This window comes from Solea solea, chromosome 6, assembly GCF_958295425.1.
Source record: "Solea solea chromosome 6, fSolSol10.1, whole genome shotgun sequence".
Classification (NCBI taxonomy): Eukaryota; Metazoa; Chordata; class Actinopteri; order Pleuronectiformes; family Soleidae; genus Solea; species Solea solea.
The window spans coordinates 23816891-23843626 of record NC_081139.1 but is presented as its reverse complement, the minus strand read 5'-3'; the positions used below and the strand labels follow the sequence as shown (position 1 = coordinate 23843626).

At 39.9% G+C, this 26736-nt stretch overlaps 1 protein-coding gene and 3 non-coding genes across 4 annotated transcripts; all 4 read left to right on the top strand.

The window, feature by feature from the left end:
* Positions 1-2024: 2024 nt before the first annotated feature.
* On the top strand, positions 2025-8091 carry nop56 (NOP56 ribonucleoprotein homolog). Its single transcript, XM_058632695.1, has 12 exons — positions 2025-2145; positions 3270-3359; positions 3446-3560; positions 4362-4526; positions 4705-4903; positions 5188-5375; positions 5674-5825; positions 6092-6192; positions 6526-6674; positions 6901-7022; positions 7228-7347; positions 7604-8091. The coding sequence occupies exons 1-12, from the start codon at positions 2143-2145 to the stop codon at positions 7901-7903; spliced, it is 1704 nt and encodes a 567-aa protein (XP_058488678.1). The 5' UTR covers positions 2025-2142; the 3' UTR covers positions 7904-8091.
* Positions 5483-5602, top strand: LOC131461926 (small nucleolar RNA SNORA26). The gene has a single exon (XR_009240831.1). It is a non-coding gene; the product is annotated as a small nucleolar RNA SNORA26 (small nucleolar RNA).
* Positions 7092-7155, top strand: LOC131461923 (small nucleolar RNA SNORD57). Its single transcript, XR_009240828.1, has one exon. It is a non-coding gene; the product is annotated as a small nucleolar RNA SNORD57 (small nucleolar RNA).
* A 9599-nt stretch (positions 8092-17690) lies between the features above and the next one.
* On the top strand, positions 17691-17762 carry trnae-cuc (transfer RNA glutamic acid (anticodon CUC)). Its single transcript has one exon. It is a non-coding gene; the product is annotated as a tRNA-Glu (tRNA).
* The last annotated feature ends 8974 nt before the right edge of the window (positions 17763-26736 follow it).

The following is a 26736-nucleotide window of genomic DNA, read 5'->3' as shown; positions in this document are numbered from 1 at the left end:
TGTGTTGTTAAGTATAATTTTGTACAGCCCTAACCTGTTTGCACAGTCACATTATGGGAACTTGTCTTATTTGGGTAAATTGATAAGTTGTAAAGATATATGTTTAGGATAAAATAAGGGACAGCAAGGCAAGTGTGTGTGTGTGTGTGTGGCAAGAAGATGAAATGTCCAAAGAGGTCAGTCGTAAATTCTCCGCTCTAAACGAATATCCAATACAATGTGACATTTATGACCTGGGAGTAACTTATACCTGACCTTTCACAGAGCCACATGCACACGTTGCTTAGAAACCGTCCTGACAAGAGAACTCTAACAATAGTTTTCCCCAAATATGACACTTATTTCTCTTCCATCGTGCTGCTGAAATGCTATCTCGGGCTCTTTTTTTTTACTGCTGTCAAGTGGACAACTGAAAACACTGCCGCTGATATGTGTGGTTTATTGTGTTGAAATCAAGTGCATTTCTTTCTTGTCCAGCACTAAATCTGACGCACTGACGCACACATTTTTCCATTACTTGATGTTATGTTTGTTTATGACGTGTGTTTTTCTTTTTAAATCTTCACACATTGTGATGTAGTGATTTCTACCCTTTTGAAAGACCTTTAGAATGACATCATGACTAAAGGCTATAAACTGCATATACTATTATTCAAATCACACATATAAAGGAAGATGTATTACTTGTAAATTACACGCATTTTTTCTCTGACTTTTGGAGTTTAAATCGACATCTACAAAGGCCTTAATCTGGCACAGGTACTGCTCTTGCTGGTTTTTTACTTCATTTGTCCACCTTTTTATAAATCTACTATGAAGTGCATTTGGCTCTGTGGCCCAAACAAACACATATTGATGAGACATTAAGGATGAAATGAACACTTATTTGCCTCATACGGTGTTTTAATCTACATCACTCTTGGTGATTGCACTGACTCCTTGCTCTTTTTCCCCTTAAAGGAGCTTTGAAAACATACCCGCTTGAATCACATAGCTCAATTACTGTGCAAAACTAGCAAAGATAAACCACAGTAGTCTGTTTTTTTTTAACTATATACTAAAACTTGTCTTAATGTTGTTTATTTTTATGACAAATTATTATTTTTATGACAAATTATTAGGTACCATTTCAGGTGCTGAAAACCTGAAAACGCTTACCCTCAAGAAGAAATTGGTAAGTTAGCTCCTCAAAAAAAAAATATATATACATATAGAAATTACATATGTATATGCAATTACAAGTATACTGAGGATTCAGCAATACAAATGACAAGGTTATGCCATATGGAGACATACAGTATGTACATAAATGTATTGTGATATCTGATGTGATTGTGATGTTTATGCCTTGCTTATTTACCAGTTTTTATCAAACCCTGCCAATATATGAACATACAATGTAATAGATTAGTAAGTAAATAGATAGATAAATAGATAGCTAGATAGATAGCTAGATAGATAGACAGACAGACAGACAGACATACAGACAGATAGATAGATAGATAGATAGATAGATGTACATATAAACAATTAAGAACAGCTTATTAATGGAAATATGATGATAAGTGTGTTTTTCACACTAATCAACATCAACTAATGATTCAGTTCAGCAAATAAACCAAAATAAAAATGTATTCATTATTTAACATTCACATTTAAAATTGTGGAAAATCTGAAAGCTTGTTTTAATTATTGAAATGCATTCATGCAATGCAACACTCAAACCAATTAATTAAATAAATAGTTTATGATTAATCTAGTAATCAATTAATAATCGATTAATTTGATAATCGTTGAAGCCCTACAAATGATTAAATGTTGGTGTGTGAATTAAATAATCCAAAGCAACAATGATCTGGAAAATATATTAACTTTGCTGTATTACTGCCACAGTCAGGGCAAAGAATAATTAGAACACTTTTAGTCCTTTTCGAGAAAGAAAAATATACATGAGCATTCCCCCTATTTATCCAGCAGATGGCGGCTTCCTGCTGCGGTCAGATCTCGCAGTGTGACGCTGGTCTCGCGGTATTTGGGTCATGCCACTGTTGGCTGATATCAGACTGAAACGTGTGTGTGCCGTCTTTACCCCGGAGAGGAGGCTGCAGTGCAGACGTGCGCTGCTGCACAGATTTAGCCATCATGGTAAGCAATGTCGTGTTCGTTGCGTGGATGTACCCATAGACGTTGTCCCTGTTTTATGCAACTGAATTTTATTAGTCAACTACGATATTAGAACAGAAAATACTATTTTAGGGGTGTTCAGTGTGTGCGTATGTGAGGCCTCATGCGCGGGCTGGTTAGCCACCCATTTGGCTAACACTAGCTGGAAGGCGACTTTACTAGACATTTTATACGCTGCCGATACTTAAACGAAGCATGAATATTTGTTTTAATCAAATTCGTACTGATGAAATCTAGTGACTTTAAACAACTTTTTCTATAAGCATTTGAACGCTAACTTGGAGCCAACTTTAGCTGGGCTGCTAGCTTACGTTAGCTCGTAAGCACGATTGCGCACAGGCCCGTGTCAACACGTGGGTTCACCCTGGCCACCACGTGGCTGTGTTAAAGTTATGGGAAATCTACACGGCACATTAGACTGTGAAAAGTCAACGTAACACAAAACCGTATGTCTAATTGAAAATTAATATATGCTATCAAATGTACGGCTCGCCTGTATGCACCACGTGGAACTTGGGAAACACGTGTCACTTCATTCTGAAGTCGTTGATAAACTATTTGCTTTTTGTTTAGGTATTATTGTATAAAGAGTTAGACTTAATAACAAATAAAAATCCGTTATTTAATTTCCAGCAGTGATTCATGTGTATTTTCACTGGTCTCATGATTCGATTACATTTGTCTCTGACTGTTCTGTACTGCATTGTATCGTAACATTTCTTAAATGCCCATTTGTAATTTTCAAGGATTTGAAGCAGTAATATTTACATGTACGAAGTTAAAACTTTTACAAACGCGGTGAAACTGACCCATCCTTAAATATTGACGTGGAACAACATTCTGAGGCCTAGCTGCAGCTTTAGCAAATAGTCAGCCAACAAACAACCCGTTCTCGAACTCGTGACGGATGTAAACTGTAACGTCACATTAGTATACTGGACACGGTGTTGTAAATTATTATGGACAGAATTGTCGTGGCGTGTATTTAATTATTGTAGCTTTGAATATGTAATGCATGTTTAGAGAACCTATTAGAAACTTACAAGGCTTGTTGGTTAACCGTTTTAAATGTTTACCCCTCACAGGTGTTGCTACATGTGTTGTTTGAACATGCGGCAGGATATGCGCTGTTCGCTGTTAAGGAGGTTGAAGAGATTGGCATGCTGCTACCACAGGTGGGTCCTCTGTCTTCAGTTGAACATGCTTGAAGGATCTTTTGGATTTTTCCTGACTTGAATAAGCTGTACCCTGCATGTTTCAGGTGGAGCAGAGTGTTCTGAGCATCGGGAAGTTCAACAGCATGGTTAGCCTGGCTGCCTTCTTTCCCTTCAAGTCTGCCCAGGGTGCTTTGGAGAACATCAATGCAATTTCTGAAGGTGAGTTTTAGCTCCACCCCTATCATTTCCCCATGCCCAGTTAAGACTTTCCTCAGTTGTAATGATGTTTTCAAATCTGTCAATCCACTGATTGTATGTGCTGACACCTTAATATAAACCCTGAACATCTGAGGAAAGCTGGTTGAAGTATGAACTGAGCACTTTAGCATACTTGTTCCCAAGGAGTGGTGGACTATTTAGTTGGTGGTTATTCAGCTGTGTTTGACTTTTAAAGCAAGTCATAATTCAGTTCAGAGCTGCAAATAAGGGTTATTTTCTTATTCGATTTAATTGGGTTTCTCAAAGTGTTGGAGGTGATGACGTTCTCAAATGTGTTGTCCAAAAACTGAAATTTTTCAGTTTTGATGAGTTCTTTGTTATATGGTGCAAAGAACCCAGAACATATTCACATGTAAGAAATTAAAAAAAATCAGAACTTTTTCAATTAAAAATAAAACACCCAAATCAATTAATCAGTAAAAAAATTGTTGATTAATTTAGTAGTTTAAGAATCACTGCAGCCCTAAATTTATGGATAGATATATTTCTTAAATTGAAGACATTTTAGCTGATTGGATTGGTCAAGTGTGGTTTTCAATGGTTCAGTTGTGAAACACAACTAGTTAGACCAAATCATTAAATCACATTCAAAGCAAGTGTTACATATGTGTGATGGCATAGTAAGCCACAATCGATGGACCATGAAGAACCTGATGCATTACATGACAAATCAAAGCTACATCTTCCAAAATGTTTTATGAAGTCTGCATTGAACTAAGAGAATCCTCCCTTTGCCTGCAGGTGTGGTGCATGCTGACCTGAAGTTGTTCCTCCAAACAAACCTCCCTCTCTCTGGAAAGAAGAAAGCTGTATTGGGGGTTTCGGATGCAAAGATAGGAGCATCTTTACAAGAAGAATTTAGCCTTTCCATCCAGACAGGTGGCGTGGTGGCAGAAATAACTAGAGGTGAGAAGCACTGTCAGACTATTTCGAATTAAAGTGGCCTGTTTTGATGTAATCTTTTGACCCTGAAACTCATGAAGGTTCATACTGAAAATCTGAACAGCATCTGGTCACACAATATTCACGTCCTCCATTCTCACTCATGCCCAAAAACCCTTGTGTTGCCTGTGTCTTCTGTCAGGTTTGCGCCTGCACTTCCACTCTCTGGTGAAGGGTCTTACCGGCCTGGCCGCCTCCAAGGCACAGCTGGGTCTTGGCCATAGCTACTCCAGAGCTAAGGTGAAGTTTAACGTCAACAGGGCTGACAACATGATCATCCAGTCCATTGCTTTGTTGGATCAGCTGGACAAGGACATCAACACTTTCTCCATGCGTGTTCGGTATGGTTCCCTACATCACACCACTGCAAATTATTTTAATTATAAGTTCACAGGCTGGTTTTTTGATCTGTCTAGTTAAATTGTTTGAAATTCTTTAATTAAACCACGGGTAATGCACCTGCAAAGTCCTGGCTGTATAGAAATTACAGGGATATTGTTGTCTCCTTACAAATCTGCTCTGCCAGTGCTTGCCATGTGGTGCAACACTGGTGTCTAGCTTATGTTAGAAGTTGGCCCCCCCAGGTGTTTTTCCTTCCCTGATTTATTCAATCTTGTGTCTGCAGGGAATGGTATGGCTACCACTTTCCAGAGCTCATCAAGATCGTGTCCGACAACTCAATGTACTGTCGCATGGCTCAGCTCATCGGAAACAGGAAGGAGCTGTCAGAGGAGAGTCTGGAGAGCCTGGAGGAGGTGGTGATGGACAGCGCCAAGGCTCAGGCCATCTTGGATGCATCGCGATCTTCCATGGGTCAGCAAGCATTGTTTTTTAACTCTAGGTGTCAACATAGTAAATACTTATACTTTTGAAACTGTATGTTTTTTTGAAAATCACTTTTTTCACATGATGCCCCTTTTTTGCCCACCCTGGACTATTAATTGTCCTTGGTGACTAACACAGGGGGGCAGATTATCTCTCTCATAAACCTGTAGTGAAGGCACAAAACCTAACTGCGGATCCTGTCGGGAGAAACAACCACATGTTTGCTTTTTAAATAACAAACGTAGCACAGATTTGTGTGTTAATATCCCTCTGATCTGCTCTCCAGGTATGGACATCTCGCCCATTGACTTGATCAACATAGAGCGGTTCTCCAATCGCGTGGTGTCGCTGGCAGCATATCGTCTGGAACTGCAGGAATACTTGCGTTCCAAGATGAGCCAAGTGGCTCCAAACCTGGCAGCCCTAATTGGAGACGTGGTGAGTAGAGACGGTAGTCTGTCGTGTAGGGCTGCAATCAATGTTTGCTCAACAGATAACAGTTGATTAATTTAGTACCTGATACATTTTTGCAGCCCTACAGTAGCGTTAACATACCAGCATGGGACAATGATGTTATACCAAATCTGTCAATCCCCTGAATCTTTTGTGTTGAAAACAATCCGGTTCTGATGGTCCTCAATACAGCTTATCAATTTCAACGACAAAACCCCCATACCCTAGACTGAAAACTTTTTTTTCCATAGGTGGGTGCTCGTCTGATCTCCCATGCTGGCAGTTTGACCAACCTGGCCAAGTATCCTGCCTCCACAGTCCAGATCCTGGGAGCAGAGAAGGCCCTGTTCAGGTACTGGGGCACCCCCTCCCTGCTGGGGAAACAGGTGGTTGCAGTGATGGCAGGGCTGGGCTGGAGCAGAGCAGGGTGACTGGAGAAGACACAACTTAAGTTTTCTCTGGAGTGATTCCTCTCTCCCGAATGCACCCCCACAGTCTGAGCAGCCACCCACAGCACTGAGGTAGCACATTTGGAGCTTCTTAATGGCTCTCCTATCTGAATTCACCCATAGCTGTACTATGAGACAGCATATCACACTTAATGGATATGTTGGTTTTTTGGTTAACAGCATTAAGTGTTTAACGTTTTATTTTGATTTTGAAAGTAGGCATTTTTTCCACACAGAGCTCTAAAGACCCGCGGCAACACCCCCAAGTATGGCCTCATCTTCCACTCGACCTTTATCGGACGCGCAGCTGCCAAGAACAAAGGCCGCATCTCCAGATACCTGGCAAACAAATGCACCATTGCCTCTCGTATTGATTGTTTCTCTGGTGAGTATAACAATGTCTTGGCAGACTGTCCGCCTCATTTGTCGCAGCCCCGGTCAAAATCAGCGTGGCACAAATTGCAGTGATGTTCACATTTTTCGTCAACAGTATTCATCCCTTGAGGTTGATGTTGATAAAGTTATTTCCTGAGCAAAGCCACTCTTTGTTTAGGATCCTGTTGAGCCTTTTGAAATCTCTGAACTTTGTATTTTAATCATTTGTATTGCAGAGGTCCCCACGTGTGTCTATGGCGACAAACTGCGTGACCAGGTGGAAGAGCGTCTATCATTCTATGAAACTGGTGACGTGCCACGGAAAAATGTGGATGTTATGAAAGAAGCTGTGAAAGAGGTGAGTTTCGTTAACTGTAACAGGCTGGAATCAAATAGTTGTGTTTTAATCCCCTACGTTCTCAGACGCTGTGAATGATGACAAGTCTTTACCTGATTACTATGAGGGTGAACTGATTTAATGAGCCTGATGCAGCTTCATCTGTGTTAAAAGCATAGTTTTCTTTGGTTTTTTAAAGTGACACTTTCTCCCCTCTGTTCCCAAGGCTACTGATGTTACAGCAGAAATCAAGCGTAAACTAGAGAAGAAGGAAAAGAAGCGCAGGAAGCGTGAAAAGAAGTTGCAAGAACTTCAAGCGAACGGTGAAACCAATGGTGAAGCCGAGGTGAGTGTCTATTGCTCAGTTTTGTTTTAGACCACGCATGTTTAAATTTGAGATTGGACCCAAACACATGGTCCAGTCTCAGTGTACGACATGCTAGATCAGCCTGACTCCGAACCATTGGCAGGCCCTAAACAGTGGACTTGATCACTGAAGTGAGTCAGACACTGAAACCTGAAGGAGTTTTTTTTTTTTTTGTTTTGCCTGGTTTTCTAAACCTTACACAGCAAATTAAACTGCATATGTCCTCCTCTTGCAGGTGGAGGAGGGTGAAGCAGATGCAACCAAGAAGAAAAAGGGAAAGGTTGAGGAAATGGAGGTAGAGGAAATCCCTGCCGAGGAGAACGGAGCGCTAGATACTCCAGGCAAAAAGAAGAAACGAAAAATCAAGGCAGAGGAGGCGGAGGAAGTGGCTGCCACAGACGATGTTGCGGAGCAAACTGACACTCCAGCCAAGAAGAAAAAGAAACGAAAGAGTGAAGTGGAGCCGGCAGAAGAGACACCTGACACACCTGTGACTGAGAAGAAAAAGAAAAAAAAGAAACAGGAGGCCGAGTAAAGAACGAGCGTTGAGACTTTATTTTTGTGTACAGTTTTTTAAAAAAAATGTTATACTTTGTCTGAAGCTTTATGTAAGCAGCTTAATGTTTTTTTTCTCTGTGCAGGTTAGCATGCAAACGGATGCTTGTAACTGTGCCTTTGAAGCCGTTATTGTACTTCTGTAAATAAATTCTGAGTTTAACTTTTTGTCTCATCTTCTTGTCAACTATTTTTTCCCTCATGGGTTTTGATCTTGTCATGTTGGTACAGCAATTCTATTTGTGCTATTTATGAATATAAATATTCATGAGTGTACAAATGTCAAATGAGGCTTGGTGTGCATATTAGAGCTGCTTTAATGTTGTGGATTAATTTTTTTCAAAAAATCTTTCCTGTGACCCACTGGCTTCAAAACCACTGCTAAATTGTGCTTAAAAGTCCACTTTGTCATACTACTCGAAACGTATAGCTCTGCAATACACATGTTAAATAGGTACTTTTTGTAGTAGAGATGCAACCTATTGGTGCTGTGCTGTGCCGTGTAGAGCCAGTGGAAATGCGCAATTAGAAAGTACTGTCTTCCCTGTTTGGAGAGCATACAATATTAGAGCTGCAACTAACACTTATTTTCATAATTGATCTATCTATTTTCTCGAATCGTTTGGTCCATTAAATATCAGAAAACCATAAATGTTAATCGGTGTTTCGTCAGACCTGGAAATGGTCTCAAATGTCTGTCCTCAAACCAAAATGATTGACTTTTAATGTATTTGTTATCCAGAGCAAAGAAATGAAGAAAATATTCACTTTAAGAAGCTTAAACAATCAGAAATCTTGTTTTAATCATGAAAAAAGCTTCTAATCGATTATCAAAATAGATGTCGATTAATTTAGTAATCGATTAATCGTTTCAGCTCTATACAATATGAACACGGCCTCTGTCCTGAAATAACAATTTACTAATACATTAAAATTTCACTAATGTGTAGTTGACCTGTTTTCTGAACTTCCTGTGGAGGGTCAACATGAGGTTCAAAACGTACATGATTAGAGGCTTCTTTGAACTTAAAGTGATATACTTCCCCTTATTCCCAGTTTTAAACACTAGAGAGCAGCATTGCACTGTAAAAGCAAAAGCTGCTTTTTTTTCTGCATCCTGACAGTTTCACCTGCTTTTGCATGCTTACGTTTTGGTGCCTAGAACTAAAAAAAAAAACGACTCTATAAAGATTGCTGACATCCTCGCGCTGTCTTCATGTATCAAACCATTCAGAACACCATAAAAACACCTGTCCCTGGGGAGAGTCCCTTGTGTTTTGTGGATTTAAAGTGTGGCAGCAGGAATTAGTTTTCCCCTGACAGAATGAGCCACGGCACAGATTATCTCTGTAGGAATGAATGTTTGGGGTTTTGATAACTGAGCAGCAGGTTTTCAGCCCAGCCTTCACACATGTATTAGCCTCCAGCATTATCACCTCTGATTTAGTGTGGATATTTGTGAAGCAACAGAAAAGGAAAACATCTTAACAACTGTGTGGCAAAGAAGATCCCTATTTTCTGAGCGATGAAAGCTGGAATGTCATTTGCATAATTGCCCCATTAATATTGCAGATGGTGCTTGACTTTATTCTCTCGTGATGCCTTCAGATGGCTCCTCATATCTGTGACTGTTGCAGCTGATGACAGTCGACACAGACTGATGATAAAACACACACAATGAGCAGCTTTGACAATCACTCAGTTTTGCTCAAATGTTTCCTCGTGCACAGCAGAGAGCTGTGTCAGCATCCAGGCCTTATGTGTGGCTCAGTAAATTGCAATCCACTGTCTGGTTGTGAAGACGCCAAATGGTAGTAAATGCAGTATATATTGACTAAATGTGCACACAATGCATGTTATTACAGGTGAGGAGCAGCAGGTGGTGCTAGTGCTCTTTTAAAAACTTGTACTTTTTGGGTCAGACCAGTTTCCATAAACAACAATTAGAACGATCACACTTATTCACACCGGTTAATGAAAATGCAGTCCTGTGGGAGGGGCAATCAGATTATTATTCTTATTTTAAAGTGCAACTAAACAGGTGAAACCAGTGTATATGGATATCTTGTCATGTTATTTGCTGATCAAGTATTGAAGTCTTACATTGTCGTATTCACTGACTCTCTGCTCAAACAGTTGCTGCATTTACATGTTTGCCATTGGCTGGTTCTTCCATCACCTCCTTGAAATCCTCGAAAGTTTGTGAATTTGAGAAAGTTTTTGAAAATCACCCCAAAAATAGGCATGGGTCACTGAAAGTGCTGGAAGAAAAATATTTCCCGCTGCCGATGTGCTCTTCATATGTGACCACTTGATATCTTAGGCCCAAGCCCTTCTTCAGACTTCATAACACACAGCCAGCCAAAGGCATAAGCAAACTAAGTGCCTGTTTTGGGGCCCCTTAGCTCCCTATAGGGTTTGGGGTTCAAAAAAACAACAATTTAACATATTTAAGAAATCTATCTCAAATCTAATGTTAAGTTATTTTGTTGTATTTTGAAGTTGAAAATCACAAAATTTAGAGCGCAAATCTGTTCTAAGTTTAAAACCCAATGTTAAAAATGGTTCACTTGTTTACAGCAAATGCAATGTCTGCTGTGCTCTGTATACACTTTAATTTGCTTTCATTTGAATATGAAGGTGCAAATCTCTCGTTAAAGATAACTAACAACTATAATTGATGCAATGGATAGAGTTACATTTGTATCAATAATATTGTGGGATGGGGGGGCCCCACAAATCAAATTCTGCCCAGGACCCCATAAAATCTTGGTCCGGCACTGATTCTTGAACAACTTGTGCTTGAGGCAAGTGAACATCACGTTGAGCTCTGAGTGAGAGAGCTACACACTTTATTCAATATCCACACAAAATAAATTCATCACAAAACAAGAGTAACCTTCCGTTTACCCCGCTGTCCATTGATTACAGTTTCATTATCAAAGCAATGCAAACATGCTTACCCTGCACTGTAGTGTGGCTGTCGACCGGAGAAGACGGGCGTGTGCATAACCGGTGGTATTGTTGGAAATTTGAAGCATCTCTCCTGTGCTGTTGCCCCGTGTAACATTACATCAGAAGCAGTCGGTTCAAGCAGAGAGCAACTTTTGTAAAGAATCCGAATATGGCAGAAATATGGTCGGGAGGCTCATAATAGAAGCCGCCTGCAAATCAAGTATTTATGAATGTGCAAGTAAACATGATAATGGAGGAATAGGCTTGTGTCTGTCTGCGTACACTGTATTTACAGTCTTTGAGGAGTGGGGAAATGATGCATGATGAGAAATCAGAATGCAAAAGTGCCTTCTCTGGGCCTCACGTTGAACACAATGAAAGATTAGGGGACTAAAAACAAGTGTCGTGTTTATTCAGATTGATTAAATAAGTATAAATTAGGATTCAGCTGGAGAACACTGAGAAAACAGACATTAATAGAAGTTCATTGGTGGTGTAATTGCTCATTAGTTTTCATTTCCAGGCCACTTGCTGCTCGTGTTGAACAGAGTGAAAAGAGTGTTTTTTTTTTACGCAGCAGTTATCATCTCCAATCAGACGCTGTGTTTGACACACTGTGCCTCATTGACATTTGGCATCAGTGAGGTCACCCCTTGTGTTTAATTGCTATTCATATGAAGTTTTTGGTGAGAGTTTGAATCAAGTTTTGCAGTAATCACACAACTCACAAACTGAGTGAATCAAGCCATTCTCTGTGTTTGCTCTGAAGGCCCGTGTCACTTCAGAGAGTCCGCCGCAGCCTCCAAGAGCACACATTACCGTCCTGTGAGTGTTTGACTTCTGTGGGTCAAATAAGACCGTGTGAGGATTCCCTCTTTTTCTCCTTTTATCTCAAAAATAAGATCACGTGTCGGCCTCGGTTTCCTGCTGCAACAGGAGTGTGTGTTTTCAAAGATAAGCTATTTTTTTATTAAACTAGTACGTCTTTAATGCATGCTGTTTTTAGTCAAATGAGCTGCTTGGCTACCGAGATGGAGACTGTGCCCACCAATTTGGTTCAGAGTAAAATACTCTTCTACTGAACCTTCTAACACATATGCATGGAGTCATAAATGATATATCATTTGTTTTATATTTAGTTTAAAGAAGTTTACATACATAAAGAAACGTGACGGAACAAGAGAAAATAAATCAATGAAATAATAATAATGAATAATGACACTGCTACTATTTGTTTAACTGTTTGTCCAATGTTCGCAAAGACCCTTTTTCACCGGTGAAAATGAGATCTAAAAATGAGAATCTAAACTAGATGAAAATATTAGGGCGGGATGAACTGGGAAGAGAACCAAACACAAGAGGAGAATAGTAAGAAGAGATAAAATCCGACTCCTCTCTTTGGTGAGGAGGTACGGAGGTCAGGTTGATCTACCTGGATGTGAACGCGGAGGACGACACGAGAGAAAAGCAGGAGAAATGAGGGCCTTAGGAAGAAAGAGAAGAAAGGACATATGGTTGAATTTCTCGTACGATGTTACAAAAGACAAAAAAAACAACCCGAGACTGAAACTACCAGAGAATGTGAGAAGTAAAGTGTGGACCGATGAGGAAGTCACAGCATTTCTCGACTGAGTGCAAGAAGCAGACATTAGTACAACAACAGATGGAAGCAGGAATGAATCGCTACCGTGTATCAGCGACTGGCAGACTTTACGCTGCATTCCATTTACATCGGGAATCGGAACTGGGAGTTCAACACCTTGCAGTTGAGAAGTTGTGAAAAACCCTGGATGCAAACAGTGTTCCCACACCTGGGTTTATATCCAACTCAAGGGCTTTCCAGGAACCAATTTGCTAAAATTCAAGCACTGAATGAACACACAACATACCGATCCGTGAAGCACAAGCACTACAGCGACAGGAGACAACACTAGATACCTTATTAGGTAAACTACCTAGTGGGCGATGATTGTATTTTTTCATTATGTGCAGCTTCCGCACGTGTGAGTGAGACTTGATTCAGAAGTTGCTGTTGGGGCAGAATTTGAATGGGAGAGATAAGGTCTCAGAGGAGAATGCAACACAATGGCCATTGAGTAGCAAATGCATGTTTTTTTTTATTTTGTCAAAAAAGAAAAGAAAAGAAAAGATGTATTGTGCTGGGGAGAGAAGAAACGAGGACCCTCATAAAGGATAGTTCCCCTCGGAGATATGAAACCTGATTTATACATAGTTATTCGGCTCAGAACTGTAAAAGATTGACAACGGTGATTTGCCACATCGCTTAATCTCTCTAAATGAGCAAGAAGTCAAGCCCCTGCACTAAATAATTCAATACAGCACAATTCAGTTTCATCTCATTTTTATCTCTTTTCTCCCCTGTCAGCTCTCAGGAGCCCAAATGATTGCGACTGTATCAACAGCCACTGGTGTATGTTCTTGGTGTGGAGCGGTGCTCATTAGGACCAGCCTTTTGAGAATAGGTAAAAAACAACAACAACAACAACAACAACAAAGAGAAGCAACACAAAATGGGAACCTTTATTCAGCCATTAACGCCATCACCCGCACGATGACATAAAAGTGATGTATTTTACTGTGATGGCTCCTCCACTATGTGCATATGCTCCACTATTATGACCTCTCAGTCAATTAAAGTCATCATCTTTTTCTCTGGAGTGTCTCATTGTCCACCATAAATAGGCTTTTTTATCTGCACTGGGAATATCAGCGATGACCACTGAAGCATCGGAGACTTCTCTTTTTTTTTTGTACAATCACGGCAGCACCATTTCCCGCCTCCAGTACTCTCATTTTTCCCTCCGTTCTCAGATATAATGATTTTAATATTCCATTGACTGTGTCTTTGCTGGTCTGCTGAGCAGGAAGCAGACGTTTCCATCAGGCAGAGCTGCGCCTGGCATTCATCATTAAATGTCTGCCCAGGAAACAGACAGCTTTTACACTCATCTGCATCTGCTTGGTATGCCAACTGGGTGAACATCCACATTATCCTACCCACACTGTTATTTCTGATTAGCATATAATGCATCAATTACCTCACTTTCTCTAAACAGAGACGCTACCACAAGTTTGTGTTTCCAAGGCAACGGCGACGAGCGCCGGCGGCGGGAGTAAATGAGTTTGGCAGCGGAAGTTGGATTCCGATGGCAAGAGCCAAATAAGAGCAAACAATTGTTGTCCATTACAGGAAACTTGAACATATGGGGTGTGATCAGGGCCTGCGCTAAACACTGAGTGTTAACTAAACAATAATAATACATAGATACAATGGATACACACATAAACAAGCGGTAAACAATCAATGTGATGTAACCTAACTATGCGTTATGTACAAAAGTAGCTCACTGCTGCGGCTGAGCCTAAAACACACACACTTTCAATGTAGTCACAGGTCAGGGGGCAAAGGTCGAGGGAGTTTGACTTTTAATGGGCTGAGAAAAAACACTGTGTTTTGTGAATGTGTGGGCTGTTAAAGACGCTCTGTTGTGAAGCACTCTCAGCTCGTTAATTTTTAATTTAGTCTTCTTATTTGTCTGATTTGTCCGTGAATTTGTTTTGTGTTAGTTAATGAAATCAAAGAAAAATCTTTTGTTACTGAACCGAGTGGGAAATTAAGGTTGCTTGGAAATTGCAGTGCAGCGGCGGGTGAGGGGACAAGAAGCATTTATCCTGTCAGTCTTTAGAACAAGTTTTTCTTTGGTTTATTTCCCTCTGAAACTTTTCTTGGATGCTTCTTTGTCCAGGGTTCCAAAAAAATTCAAGGCCCCTGAAAGTATATCGGCATGGGTGCTTGAAGTTTGTGCAAGAGAGAAGTTTTTAGGAGAATATCTGCCGCGGATGATGTGCCCTTGTTTGTTTCACCACCACCTACTGTCTCATGTGCCCTGCACTGCTTGATGTATGTCGACGAGGCCGACGCAGAACAAACGTGAAGTCATAATGACTAACAGTGTTGTGGTCACTGCACACTGTCTCGAGATTCCACGCAGAACAATGCAAATTCTAAGATCTCTGGCTTACAAAGGCTGACTTTGACCAAGAGCCCAAGGACAATCGCTTGGCCAGATGCAGAGTGTGCTGCAAATCAATAAAGTTCTTACAAGTTCCCATCTTAAGCTGTGGCAGCACATTGGGCTCTTGAATTTGAGGGAATTGGTCCTGGAAAGGCATTGAAAAGTCCTTGAATTTGATGTCAACCAAGGTGTGGGAACCCTGTTCTGTCTTTTCAGACATACTCCAACTTGTTTGCAGGTGTCTAACTTTACTAGCAGGATGCTGCTGTCCATTCTGTCTGTCGTTACACAAAAGAGATCACTTCCATTCATTTGAACAGCCAAAACACAACCAGTTCCTCAGAAATGAGGTTCTGCCTCATAAGGACCAGGTCCACCAGGAGACTAAAACCTGGTCTGTGATGACAAGATAACAACACTGAATCACACCTGTAAACATCAGGTTATCAAAATATATCCATAGCGATAATTATCTGAGACGCCAGCTTACCATTCCCCGCATTATTTATGTAGTGTCGTTAACATAATGCCATTTGTTTACCATTTAACAGCTTCATGACATATCTGACTCGCAGGTCAATATCAGTTAAGAGCTGCAGTTGTTTTTCACAGAAATGTGCTTTATTTACTCCCACTGTGTGTCCAATTATCACTATAACATCTTTTACCCGTGTTGAGGATGGAACAGATACAGAACAGTTTAAATGTGAATCCACCGTATAGTTCATATGAAGTTATATAAAGTTATCATTATCTTTACTGAACTTGAAGGAAAAGCGCATGTTGTGATTAACAAATATACAGAGACTACGTCACTGAATGTCAACACACTGTCCTTGAACTCCCGAAAAGCTGCTTTTGGCTGTTTTTTTTTAGAAAATAATATAAATGGAATTTATTTTGAACTGTTTAAATTCCCAAAAGTGAGCTTCACTGTTTCAATGTAAGACATCTTACAGTCAAAAGAGCAGATTGCCATTAAACTTACTTAAAGTCAACGTTTCACTCTCCACAGCATGAAAACGACTTGAACTTTTCTCCATGCTGCACAATCTTCAGGATGGATTTTACTACCAGGATAAATGAGGACACACGACACACACACATGACAGTGTGAGGAAGAAAGAGATGAGACAAAAACGATGTTTGATTTGATTATTAAGACAAATAAAGCAGTTATTACTGTGTAGTAAATTCAACATGTGTTCAAACTTAACCCATTAGATGTTAGAAATCTACAGCAGAGGCAGATTCACTTTGCTGTCAAAAGAGATTTTTTTTTCATTTGCATGATCATTTTCATGCTTTGAAATGACTGTCAAGTCCATTTCACATATGTAATGTTGTTTTCCTTGAGCTGTATACTTGCTGCACCTATGTTGTTAACAGTAACAGCAGGCTGCTGTATTGCTTAATACCTCAATAATGTGCATGTTCTCAGAGCTTATTAATGCTTGTCTTTACCCCATTGAGATTATATTAAAACAGCGATTATGCCTCAGTGGGAGGTGTTTCAGCAGCTGTGAATAGGTTTAGCTGCTTTCAGTGAGGTGCATGTCATATATCAGTGTGCACACGCACACACATTTTAATGAAATGCTAAATAAATGGTAAAAGTTGTCAGGTCACGGACGGTCTATAAATCTATTAATGATGAACTGCTTGGATTTAACACAGATTTGCTTTGGAAAATATGTGACCTATGTGTTTAAAGGGTTGTAACTCCCACACAGTTCTTTATATATGGCTGTGTGTTGAAATGGTCCGTTAACTTACGCATCCGAAGGCCCCCACAATTGCTGAAAAGGCTAGAAATCTTGCCAATTATCAAATTATCAATTGCCTTATTACATCCTTAACAATTCTACTCAAATATCACAACATAGAAGCACTAGTTATGCACCTTTTACATTATGGTCCCTCCTCGCCTTGGCAGAGCACGGCACAGTTTCGGTTGCATCTCCACTACAAAAATAGTACCTACTCAACGTGGGCGGAGTCAACATTACACGGCTGCGTGAAACTGCGTGACTTCATTTTACATGCGACACACACACACACACACGAGTGACTAGTCACTTGTAAAGCAGTTGTTTTCAGTGTAACTGAATCAAATCATAAGAATCAGTTAATTAAAAATATCTGTTCAGTACTTCCTCCATGACCAGACCACAGACTCCTACAATACTTTTAGATTTTAGACATTTCTCTGGTAGTTGTTGGAGTTTAACCCACATTTTTAGCATTGTTAAGTAGTTTTGACTGATCTACAGTTCGGCTAGATTCCTGTGTCGGACGTCTCTTCCTGTGACGGCACTCAGTGGCCAGCAGTCTGGCAACGCGTAGTACCTACTCAGCGTGCTTGGAACCTCGCCAGAGCAGGTACTAAAAAAAGTACCTGGTACTAGGTACTATGCTGGTGGAAACGCAACTTAACCGTGCCGTGGCGAGGTGAGGAGAGTAGAGCCGGTGGAAACACGCCATTAGTCTCTGTGTCTTCAAGTTAGACCCTCTTCAGACCTGATGATGACAATCATTCTATGTGTGGGAACCTCTAAGTCTGAACGTGAATGTGATCTGATCACAAAAACCACATTCAGAAGTGGTTTCTAAATGCCTGCGAACAGGCAATCAGTCCTCAGTTAAAGCAGCTATATACGGCCCCCTTTATACCTGGCATTAAAACGCATTTTCTGTGATCGGGTTGCAATTGGACCACTTGCCTGACCATCTGAGGACAGATTGTTATCTGATCTGCCTAACCACTTCAGCACTTCCCTGGTGGTCTAGTGGTTAGGATTCGGCGCTCTCACCGCCGTGGCCCGGGTTCGATTCCCGGTCAGGGAACTAGTTTTGGAGCAGCCTGTGGAAAGGGAACTTGGCTTGTAACCGGAGGATCGCCGGTTCAAGTCCCCACCAGGTCAAAAGGGCTGGGGTACCCCTGAGCAAGGTACCCAACCCCCATTGCTCCGTGGGTGCTACTCAGTGTGGCAGCCCACTGCTCCTAATTCTAGGTTGTCGGAGATGCACTGTGACCACATTGAACAGAGGTGTAAATGCTGCTGGAGATCATTGCAGAAGAAGAGGTAGGTGATGTAAGGGGGGTCGGATAGCAATCTGATCTTGATGTGGACACTGTTGACACATGTTAATACCAGGTGTAAATGCATGTGATGAAGTGCTATCCAATCGCAGAAAACATATTCTCATTCCAGGTGTAAAGCTGGCTGATGAAAATCCTCATTATTGCCCCCCAGTGGGTTCATCTTATTCTGTTCATACTTCAAATATAACACATGACAACATCTGATATGATTTTTGAATAAACCAACACCGGCAGCAGAGTCAATAGATATAGCACGACATATAAACTGTAAATCTACTATTTACCCCGTTGCATGATGCCCCAGCCGTGTGACTCACACATCAGCATCAATCTTCTATTCTGAGTCTCTTGTTTTTCCTGCACCACAGAAGCATGAGACATTTAAATTAAAGATGGGATAAAGACACACCGTCGCTCATCGTCCCCAAACATCTTCACCACCTGCGGACTCAACCCCCACCCTCCCGCGCGCTCTCTCTCAGAAGTTGAGATTAGTTTGTAGATAAACACTTATGTGACTTATGTGACTATGTGAGAAAGTAATGAAATTAGTTAATGTTTTTTATAATTTAATACTTAGACAGCGGGGCCAAAGCTTAGCTATTATAAGAGTATATAACTGTAAATGTGAAAACAACAGATTTTAATTTAAAATCCCTATTGTATAATACCTCCTTAGACGCAAAGGATAATTGTTATTCAAGCACAAGCACAGTGCAAACAACATATTACACACAATATCCAAGCCAACCTTGACATTGTTTATGAGCTCTCTTTTCATTAAAAATGTCACCAAATTACCATTAACAAATAAATCAGTGATTAAAATAATCTCAAATCAAAGCCACCACTTATTCACTTGCAGAAATATAGGAATAAAAGCAAAGAATATTTGATTTGCTAGCCTGTACTTACTCAAGTACTGGATTTATAGCTTAAGAAACTGATATAAACACTGACATGGCTCACTCGAACCCCTGGGTTAATGTTGTGATTTCCCACAGATGATCAGATTAGGCTAACGATTTCCACACAGAGAGAGGAGATGCCAGATCTGAGCCATTTGTTGTTGTTTCAAGTTTGTTCCTGCAATTTAGTTACAGGGACTCAAAGCTGAGCCAATGTGTGTGTTCACACGCTGTGTGTTAAAAGCACAAACAGACACGCAAGCTGACAGAGGGACGATGCCAAAAGTCTCCTCATTCACTCCAGTCCCAGCCAGCCATTTCACATGTAATGTGTTTTTACGTGACTGCAGAATGAAGTGTCGATGTCTGGCGTCTGTACATGCTCTCACCTCATCAGTGGGGAGTAGAGAATAATTACAGCTTCAATGTTGGGATGGGGGCATGTGAACTCTATTGTTATTCATGGTCTTTCGTTTTAAGGGCATTTTGTTGTTTGTTGTTGCAAGTTTCAGTGTGTTTAAGCTTAAGCTGAGTTATATTTATGTGTAAATAAGTGTGTAATTGCTTTGACATAAACAAATATATATATCTTGCCTAAACTTAAGATTTGTTACATTAGTTTGACAAGAAGCATTGTTACAGCAAATAAATGATTGACCAAACAAAAATAAAAAAAAGTAAAGTTGTTTTCTTTTGTTGCATTTTTTTTTTAGCTATTTCCTGTTTTATTTTGTATTCACTTGCTAGCTCTCATGTCAGGTCACTTCACTTCCTGTCTGTGTCTCCCTCACCTGCGCTGATCATCTGCATTAATTAGCCACACCTGTGTCTTGTTAACCCCTCATTCACTTGTGCCTTGAAGTCGTGTGCTGTACTCAGTCAGTGTACAGTGAGTTCCTTTTCTTTTTGTGATAGTTTCTAGGTAATGACCCAGTTTTGCTGTTCAGGTTTTAGCCCTTTGCCTGAGAGTTTTTGGATACCTCTGCTTTATTGGATGACTTTTCCATGTACTGAGCTGTCGAGTGTCAAAGCAGCCTGTGAATTCACACTTACTTGTGAACTAGTGTGTGTTTCAGTGTTGCCAACTCAGCGACTTTGTCACTACATTATGTGAGTATTCAGACGCCTGACTGACGTAACTCTGGCAATTTTTCCTGGTGTTATTATTGGAGACTCTGACATGAAAGCACGTATTGTTTTACTTTTCAACGAGCAGTGGCTGCAGCCGTGCGGCATTTTCTTTGTCTAAAATAAGACTTGTTATATTATTTCCTCACATTTACCACTTACAGTTTTTTTTTTTCTATTGTCTCTCTTTTTTTGTTTGGCTACATTTAGATGTAAAGTGATTGATCGGATGGGAAGTTAAAAACAGCACAGTGTCTTTCTTATTTGTCTTTCTTACAGAAGAACAGGTATTGAAGACACATGGACCTAGGACTAATTCTCTATGTGAAAGCCACCATGATCCCCTGAAATGCTATAGGGAAAGGGTGGAGGAATACTCCATTAAATTCTGCAGTCTCACTAATTCCATTTTATTCCACTTTAATTTTTTATTCAAACTCTGCACACATGGTCATGACATCCTGCTCTGCTACTGCTCAGTATTTTTTTATTTTTTTTATTCAGCAGTCGAATATTTCTGCACAAATATCCTGTGCTTCAGTTTGAGTCCCTCTCCTCTGGTGGCGTTTATTTTTCTGTAATCAAGAAGCTACTGTTGTCTTTTTTGTGTGAAATGACCCTGCCAAAAAAAACCCACCAAACACAATTCCAATGGCTTCCAACTGTAGAGGCGTTCTTATGAACAAATGAGGGGACTGCTCATTTACCAGTTTGGACCTTCTTCAGAATATATTTAAAGAATCATGTTTTAGGGGAAAATGTCTTGTGAAATGCAAAAAACAACAGAAAATCTATTAAATAAATATAATGTAGCTGACAGATGAGGGGAGGGTTGGCAACAAAGAAGTACAACTAAAAGCTTGAGTACACTGTCTTAATAAAGATAATATGTTGATATACAGTATATTGCAGAGACTACACCAAGTGTGGTACTGGAATCAGTTTGGCAGCCTGAATTACCTTAAAAGCTTTACCACAATGGGCTCACGTGTTCTTATTTGTCAGAGCGGCGCGTCTGATGGCGACGGAACGTTTGTGTCGCAGCAGCAATCAGCAGCCACCAGATTACTTCTGCTCCACAATAGACATGCTTACTGCTGCAGCAGCTTTAGTGCACAAGCAAGCAACTGGCTACTGTGGCTGAAATGATACAAAAGAATAGGCGGTATTTTGTTTATGACTTTTTTTTTTGATCTTCAGTATTTATAAATATATACTGTACAAGAAAAGCAACATTGGCTGATGCTTGAAATTTTATTTCAAGCAAATTGACATGGAAATGACACATTTTCACCAACAAAAACCTGAAAACTGCACGGTTTTACCTAAATCAGGAAATAGCAAGTGTGTGAATCGCATAAAGAAAATGTTTTGTTGGTGAGGATGGATTTTTGTTTGTGTGCTCATGTCCCTGAAGCTAATCTGGCCCAATGCAGCTGTCTGTCCCTTAGGTGATTAAACAAAGAGCTAAAGCAGAACTATGCAGGATTTAACAGCTTTGGAGTCATTGTGATGGCTACTCCCCCTACTGTCTGTTAGTGGTAAAACAAGCCTTACAAGATCAGGGCCGCCAACCCTCACCCTTGGCTCCTGCTTCCACTCTTAAAAATCGTGTTTATTAATGTCAGCAGTAACACAAATATTGTAAATGTTTTCTGTTTTGCCAACACCTGAGCACGTCGTAATACATAATATCTTAATTTCCTGAGGTAGAAAAGTTTATAGTCTAAAGGGGGAAATTGTGATAGAAGATAAAATCGTAATTGTTCAGAAAACAATGACTATCATCTTATTTGGTGTAAATAAAAGTAATATGTTGATATTCAGATCTACACCCAATGTGCGCTCTACTTTTAACAATATTATCAACATTTTAAATTGCAATGCCGTTACCACTCGTTGGAGTTTGCGTGTATGTTATCGCACTTTTCTAGTCTTTTACGACCACTCGCAGCACTTTGCACTACAGTTTATTTCCATTTACCAGTCACACCCGTTCACACAGAGTTCTTTGCAGCACCTTTTTTTTTTTTTTATATCACAGCTGTCTAACCCATTCACACACTGCCAGCGCAGCTGCCAGGAGCAGTTTTTGGGTTAAGTTTTGCCCAGAGATACATTGGCATTTTGACTAGAGACCTGAGGACAACCTCTGACCCACTCTATCACTGATCCATAGCAGATGTGATGGTAGTGTGTGAGACACATGGTCGTGTTTTTTGAGCTGTGTCACCCAGAATTGTCAGCCGATTCTCAGTAGAATAACAAAGTTCTTCTTTTTCCAGTTAAAACACATTTCCTGTTCCTTAGCCATGTGCTCAGCTGAGTGAGGCTTTTTAAACATATCACACTCCAGATGTAAGACAATCAAAGGCAATCTCTCTCAAGACTCAACTGCAACTGCTAGACTTTGAAACACACTTGCCGCAATTGTTTGTGTTTTCCTTTTGGCTTTGCCCCCTTTAGGGGTCACCACAGCAGATGATCATATTTGATTTGGCAGAGATTTGTTTAATGACAGATGACCCTTTTACTGATGCAACCCTTCCATTTATTTGTGGGCTGGACCAATAAAATAATAGCATAATAACATGTAAACAATTTACAATGTATCCTTTTACAAAACATTATGAACAACATGAAATTTCTTGAGAAAAATATGTTTTTGTTAATTTACCATTTACACGTGTGCATTACATAACTTACAGATCATAGTGGATCCACAAAGGCACAAAACATTTAGTCACAAGTATCTGGAACATTAGGATAAGATTTTAATCATAATGTGGAATTTTCCGAAATTCCTCCTGTGGGCCGCATTGGACCCTCTTGTAGGCTGTATGTTTGTCACCTCTGCACTTGCCCTTGATTTGAAAACACTTTTTTAGACAAATCTAATAGTATGTTAACTAAAACTGTGTGCCACAGAGCACTTTATTTGCTAAATCAATTAGCATGAATTCGATTTACAGTATTTAATTTACCACAATTCCCAGATCCAAGGCAGCATCCATTCCAAGTTGTAGCAGAATGAGGAACTTGTGTTTGCTACTGCCTAATTGTGGTTAAAGAATACCAAAGATAGTATCCAACAAAGAATATTGTCACATTATTCACCTTAACTGAACATTTCACAAGGGCCGTTGAGTCAGGACTAATATTAACATATTGTAGGTAGAGATGTCATTAGCTCACCTTTTTATATGGCAGATGCGACTCTTGGAGGTTCATTGATATTCTCAGGGAACATGATGACAAATCAGCTTCCAGATGAGCTGGCTCTGTACTGTAGTCTCCTAACACCCCAGCAGTAAATAGTAAGGAAACATTAATGTTACCTCTGTCATTGAAAATTAACAATTTCAGTCGGATGGCCTTGTAAACCATCCAGTAGATGTGTTTTGAGTCCAAGACACAGTCTGTGCATCGAACATTAATAAACGGCTGGCTTGGGATTTAGTAGTCATAATATTGTCTCATGAAAATCAATAAATAATCAGAAATATCTAATGATACCTCTATCTGTTATTGATGGACGTTCAGAAATAGCCTAATGGTATTGCTGCTCCTGGAGACACATTTAATCTTCAGGAAAGAAAACTTTTTTTTTTTTTTTTTTTCTTACCACAGATTTATATATTTGTTATTATGTGTTTTGGGTAATATTTAAGTTTGACTGTAAATTGTGAGATGAGGACGACAGAGTACAGAGGACTGTGTGGCGACTTTTTCTCCAATCTCCAACAACAAAATGATGCAGTAGCCCAAAGACGGATGTTTACAGTGATTTATTGTGCTCAATCCCAGTGGTGAAAAATACAGAAAGAAAATCTATTTACAAAAGTTACAGGTAAACAATAGCACTGCATTTACTATTCGAGCTTCACAAACCAGAGCGGCCAACTTCCAACTGTCACCCACTCTCTCTAGGTAGGAGACCCCCTTTATATAAGCCTTATTTTCCCGCCGATTCACACACAAACTATCCAAAAAACCACAATAAATCTGCATACTGCATATTTAATTCTCTTAATATCCATAATTTTCTATATCCTATATTCATTGATGTGAAGTGCATGTTTATTGTTATGTATTACCTTTACCTTGATTGCTTTCTGCTGCTGTAACACTGTAAATTTCCCCAGTGCAGGACTCATAAAGGATAATCTCATTTTAGTTTAATTTATCAGCGTTTTTGTGTGCTTGCACTGTTACTTTTTGTGACCTGCCGAGGGACTATGCATGTAAATGTGAGTTCTAACTGTAATCTGGTACATTTAGAGCTTGTTCTTCCCACTCATGTTGAATTGTATCTGTCTGCTGTCTCTTTCAAATAGTTTACAAACAGTTTATCAGGCATTTCTCTTGCGACATGTGTTTTCAATATCAAATCAACTAGTTCATTTTTGGAGCTTGTAAACTGTTAAAGTTGACATTGTTTTGGAGCTATTTTGAGTTAGGTGGTCTGGTAGTGTTTTTTTTTTTTTTTTTTTTTTAGGGGTTTATTGGCCCTTGGTCTGAAGAAGTTTGAGAAACACTGCTCTCAAAATGAAAAGCCAAAACGTAACCTTTACCTTGATCCTAATCTAACCACAACAGTTATATGAATAAATAGTGGTACATTTTGAATTTGTAAAACAAGAAATCATTAAACAAAACAACATACAAACATGGGATCAACTAATGTATCTTAATACAAGGGTCAGCATTTTATTAAATTATTAAACAAGAAATACCTGGTTATAGCCAACACTGAAGAAGAGAGGAGAGCTTAGTTGGTTCAGGAGCTTAAACTTTACAAATTCACGTCTTCAGGAAGATTCCAGGAAGGTCCTGTTTATTTTGTTAATGTCATATAGGTGCAGCATTGACTAAGTACAGTTTTGTAATGTGCAAATAAATTGCACAACACCAATGCATCTGTGTGCAAATGCCTTGACCCTCGCAACAATCGTTATGAGCTCAACTTTGTCCTCGCAACCATGGAAAGACATGTGCTCGTTTGTGGTGGTTTCAAATCTCTTTTAAAATAATTTTGTGACATCTATGCTACAAAGTTGCTACTGTGTAATTATTTTTGCTCACTTAGATTGACGCTGCAAACTGCTGCTGACAGTGATTCAAGTAATGAGTTTTCAGAACTCCTATCTCCTTGACCTGTAATCACACGCCCACAAGACTGGCCTTTCTCAGTTTTCCAAAAGGGGGCACAGTCAGATCCGACAGCTGGTGCTTACAAGAAATTGTAATTTAGGCGCAATGCAATCAATTTGGGAGCTTCAGTAACGTGAAATACAATTTAGACCAAACAATTAAAATAGGTTTTTAAGGTTTCATCTGTGGCTCCACAATTCGGAGTCTATAATTATGATGAACATCCTACAATTTCTCAGTTTTGTATCGTTCCCAGAATAAAACAAATAAAAAACGCAATAAACTTAATTACATTTTTCTTTCACAAACTAGCTGGCAAATGACACTGAGCAGCTGTGAATGACCTTTGAAGGCTGGAGCCCGTAGAGTAGTGGCTCTGCCCACAATAACCATTGCCCAGCGACACTTGTTTTGTGGTGCCATCATCGGGATTCATACAGCGAGTGAAAATGCAGAGCACGTTCATTTTGGGACGAGGCAAAGGAGTAAAATAGTACTGTATGTCTGAGCCAGAATTAATCACACTCTGAAAATTAGACAGGCTTCATAAATTTAGGCTGAGCTGTAAAAGCGGGTTCTGATGGCATGGCTCCATTGTGGCAGGTTTTACATCAGACGGATATAGTTTTAACTGCACACCGGATAAAAGGAGACAGTTTCCTTATAGAGTGTAATGGAAAGTGATGCTGAACACCACTTATGCCCTCTGATCAAATGCCTGCTGCTCACCAGTGCCAGCTAAGGGAAGAGAGTGAGGTGTGTGCTAACAATAGCAAGTGGCAGAGCTGTGCAGGCAACACTTTAGAGAAATCCTCGTTGGCTTTAATTTTATAGAACTGCACCTGGTGCTGAGTTCATAAATACAATTTAAAGTCAGATGTTGCAGCCAGGTATACAAAATGTGCATGGCATGAAAAACAACAGTGTTCAGTGTGTTGCTTGCTTGATATATTCAGGCAATTTACTGCAGAAACATTAGCACATGGCTCACAACAGTTTTATAAATGAAACGCAAGAAATTAGACTCATGGTCTCGAATGTTTTTGTCACCCTTGGGGGAAAAAACAGCACTTCTGTTTTGTTCACAGAGGATAATTTAAAGGTCCACTCTAACATTTAACACGGTTTCTTGGCAGACATTTAATATACAACCCAGGCATGTTTGTATAAGTGCATAATCACATTAAAATGAGAATAAGCCTTTTACACATGCTTTAACCTCTGGTTTTTGCTTTACAGAAGCTGCCAGTAGCATACATTGTTAGGTTGTTAGCACCATGCCCAAAACCCAACCTAGAAGGCCAGGTGATTTGTCTGGTTTTCACCACAGACGTCTGTGTGGCCTTGTTGCCAGGTTCTATGTCCTCTGCAATATAGCTCTCAGGAGTCCCTGAAGCTCACAAAAACCTCCACACCACGACACGGTATCAGCACACGGCGAAGGTCTCATAACCGTGTATGAACTATTCCTCTCCTGTGAAGCTAATGAGCTACTCCAGCTTCTCCTGTGCTAGACTCCAAAGGT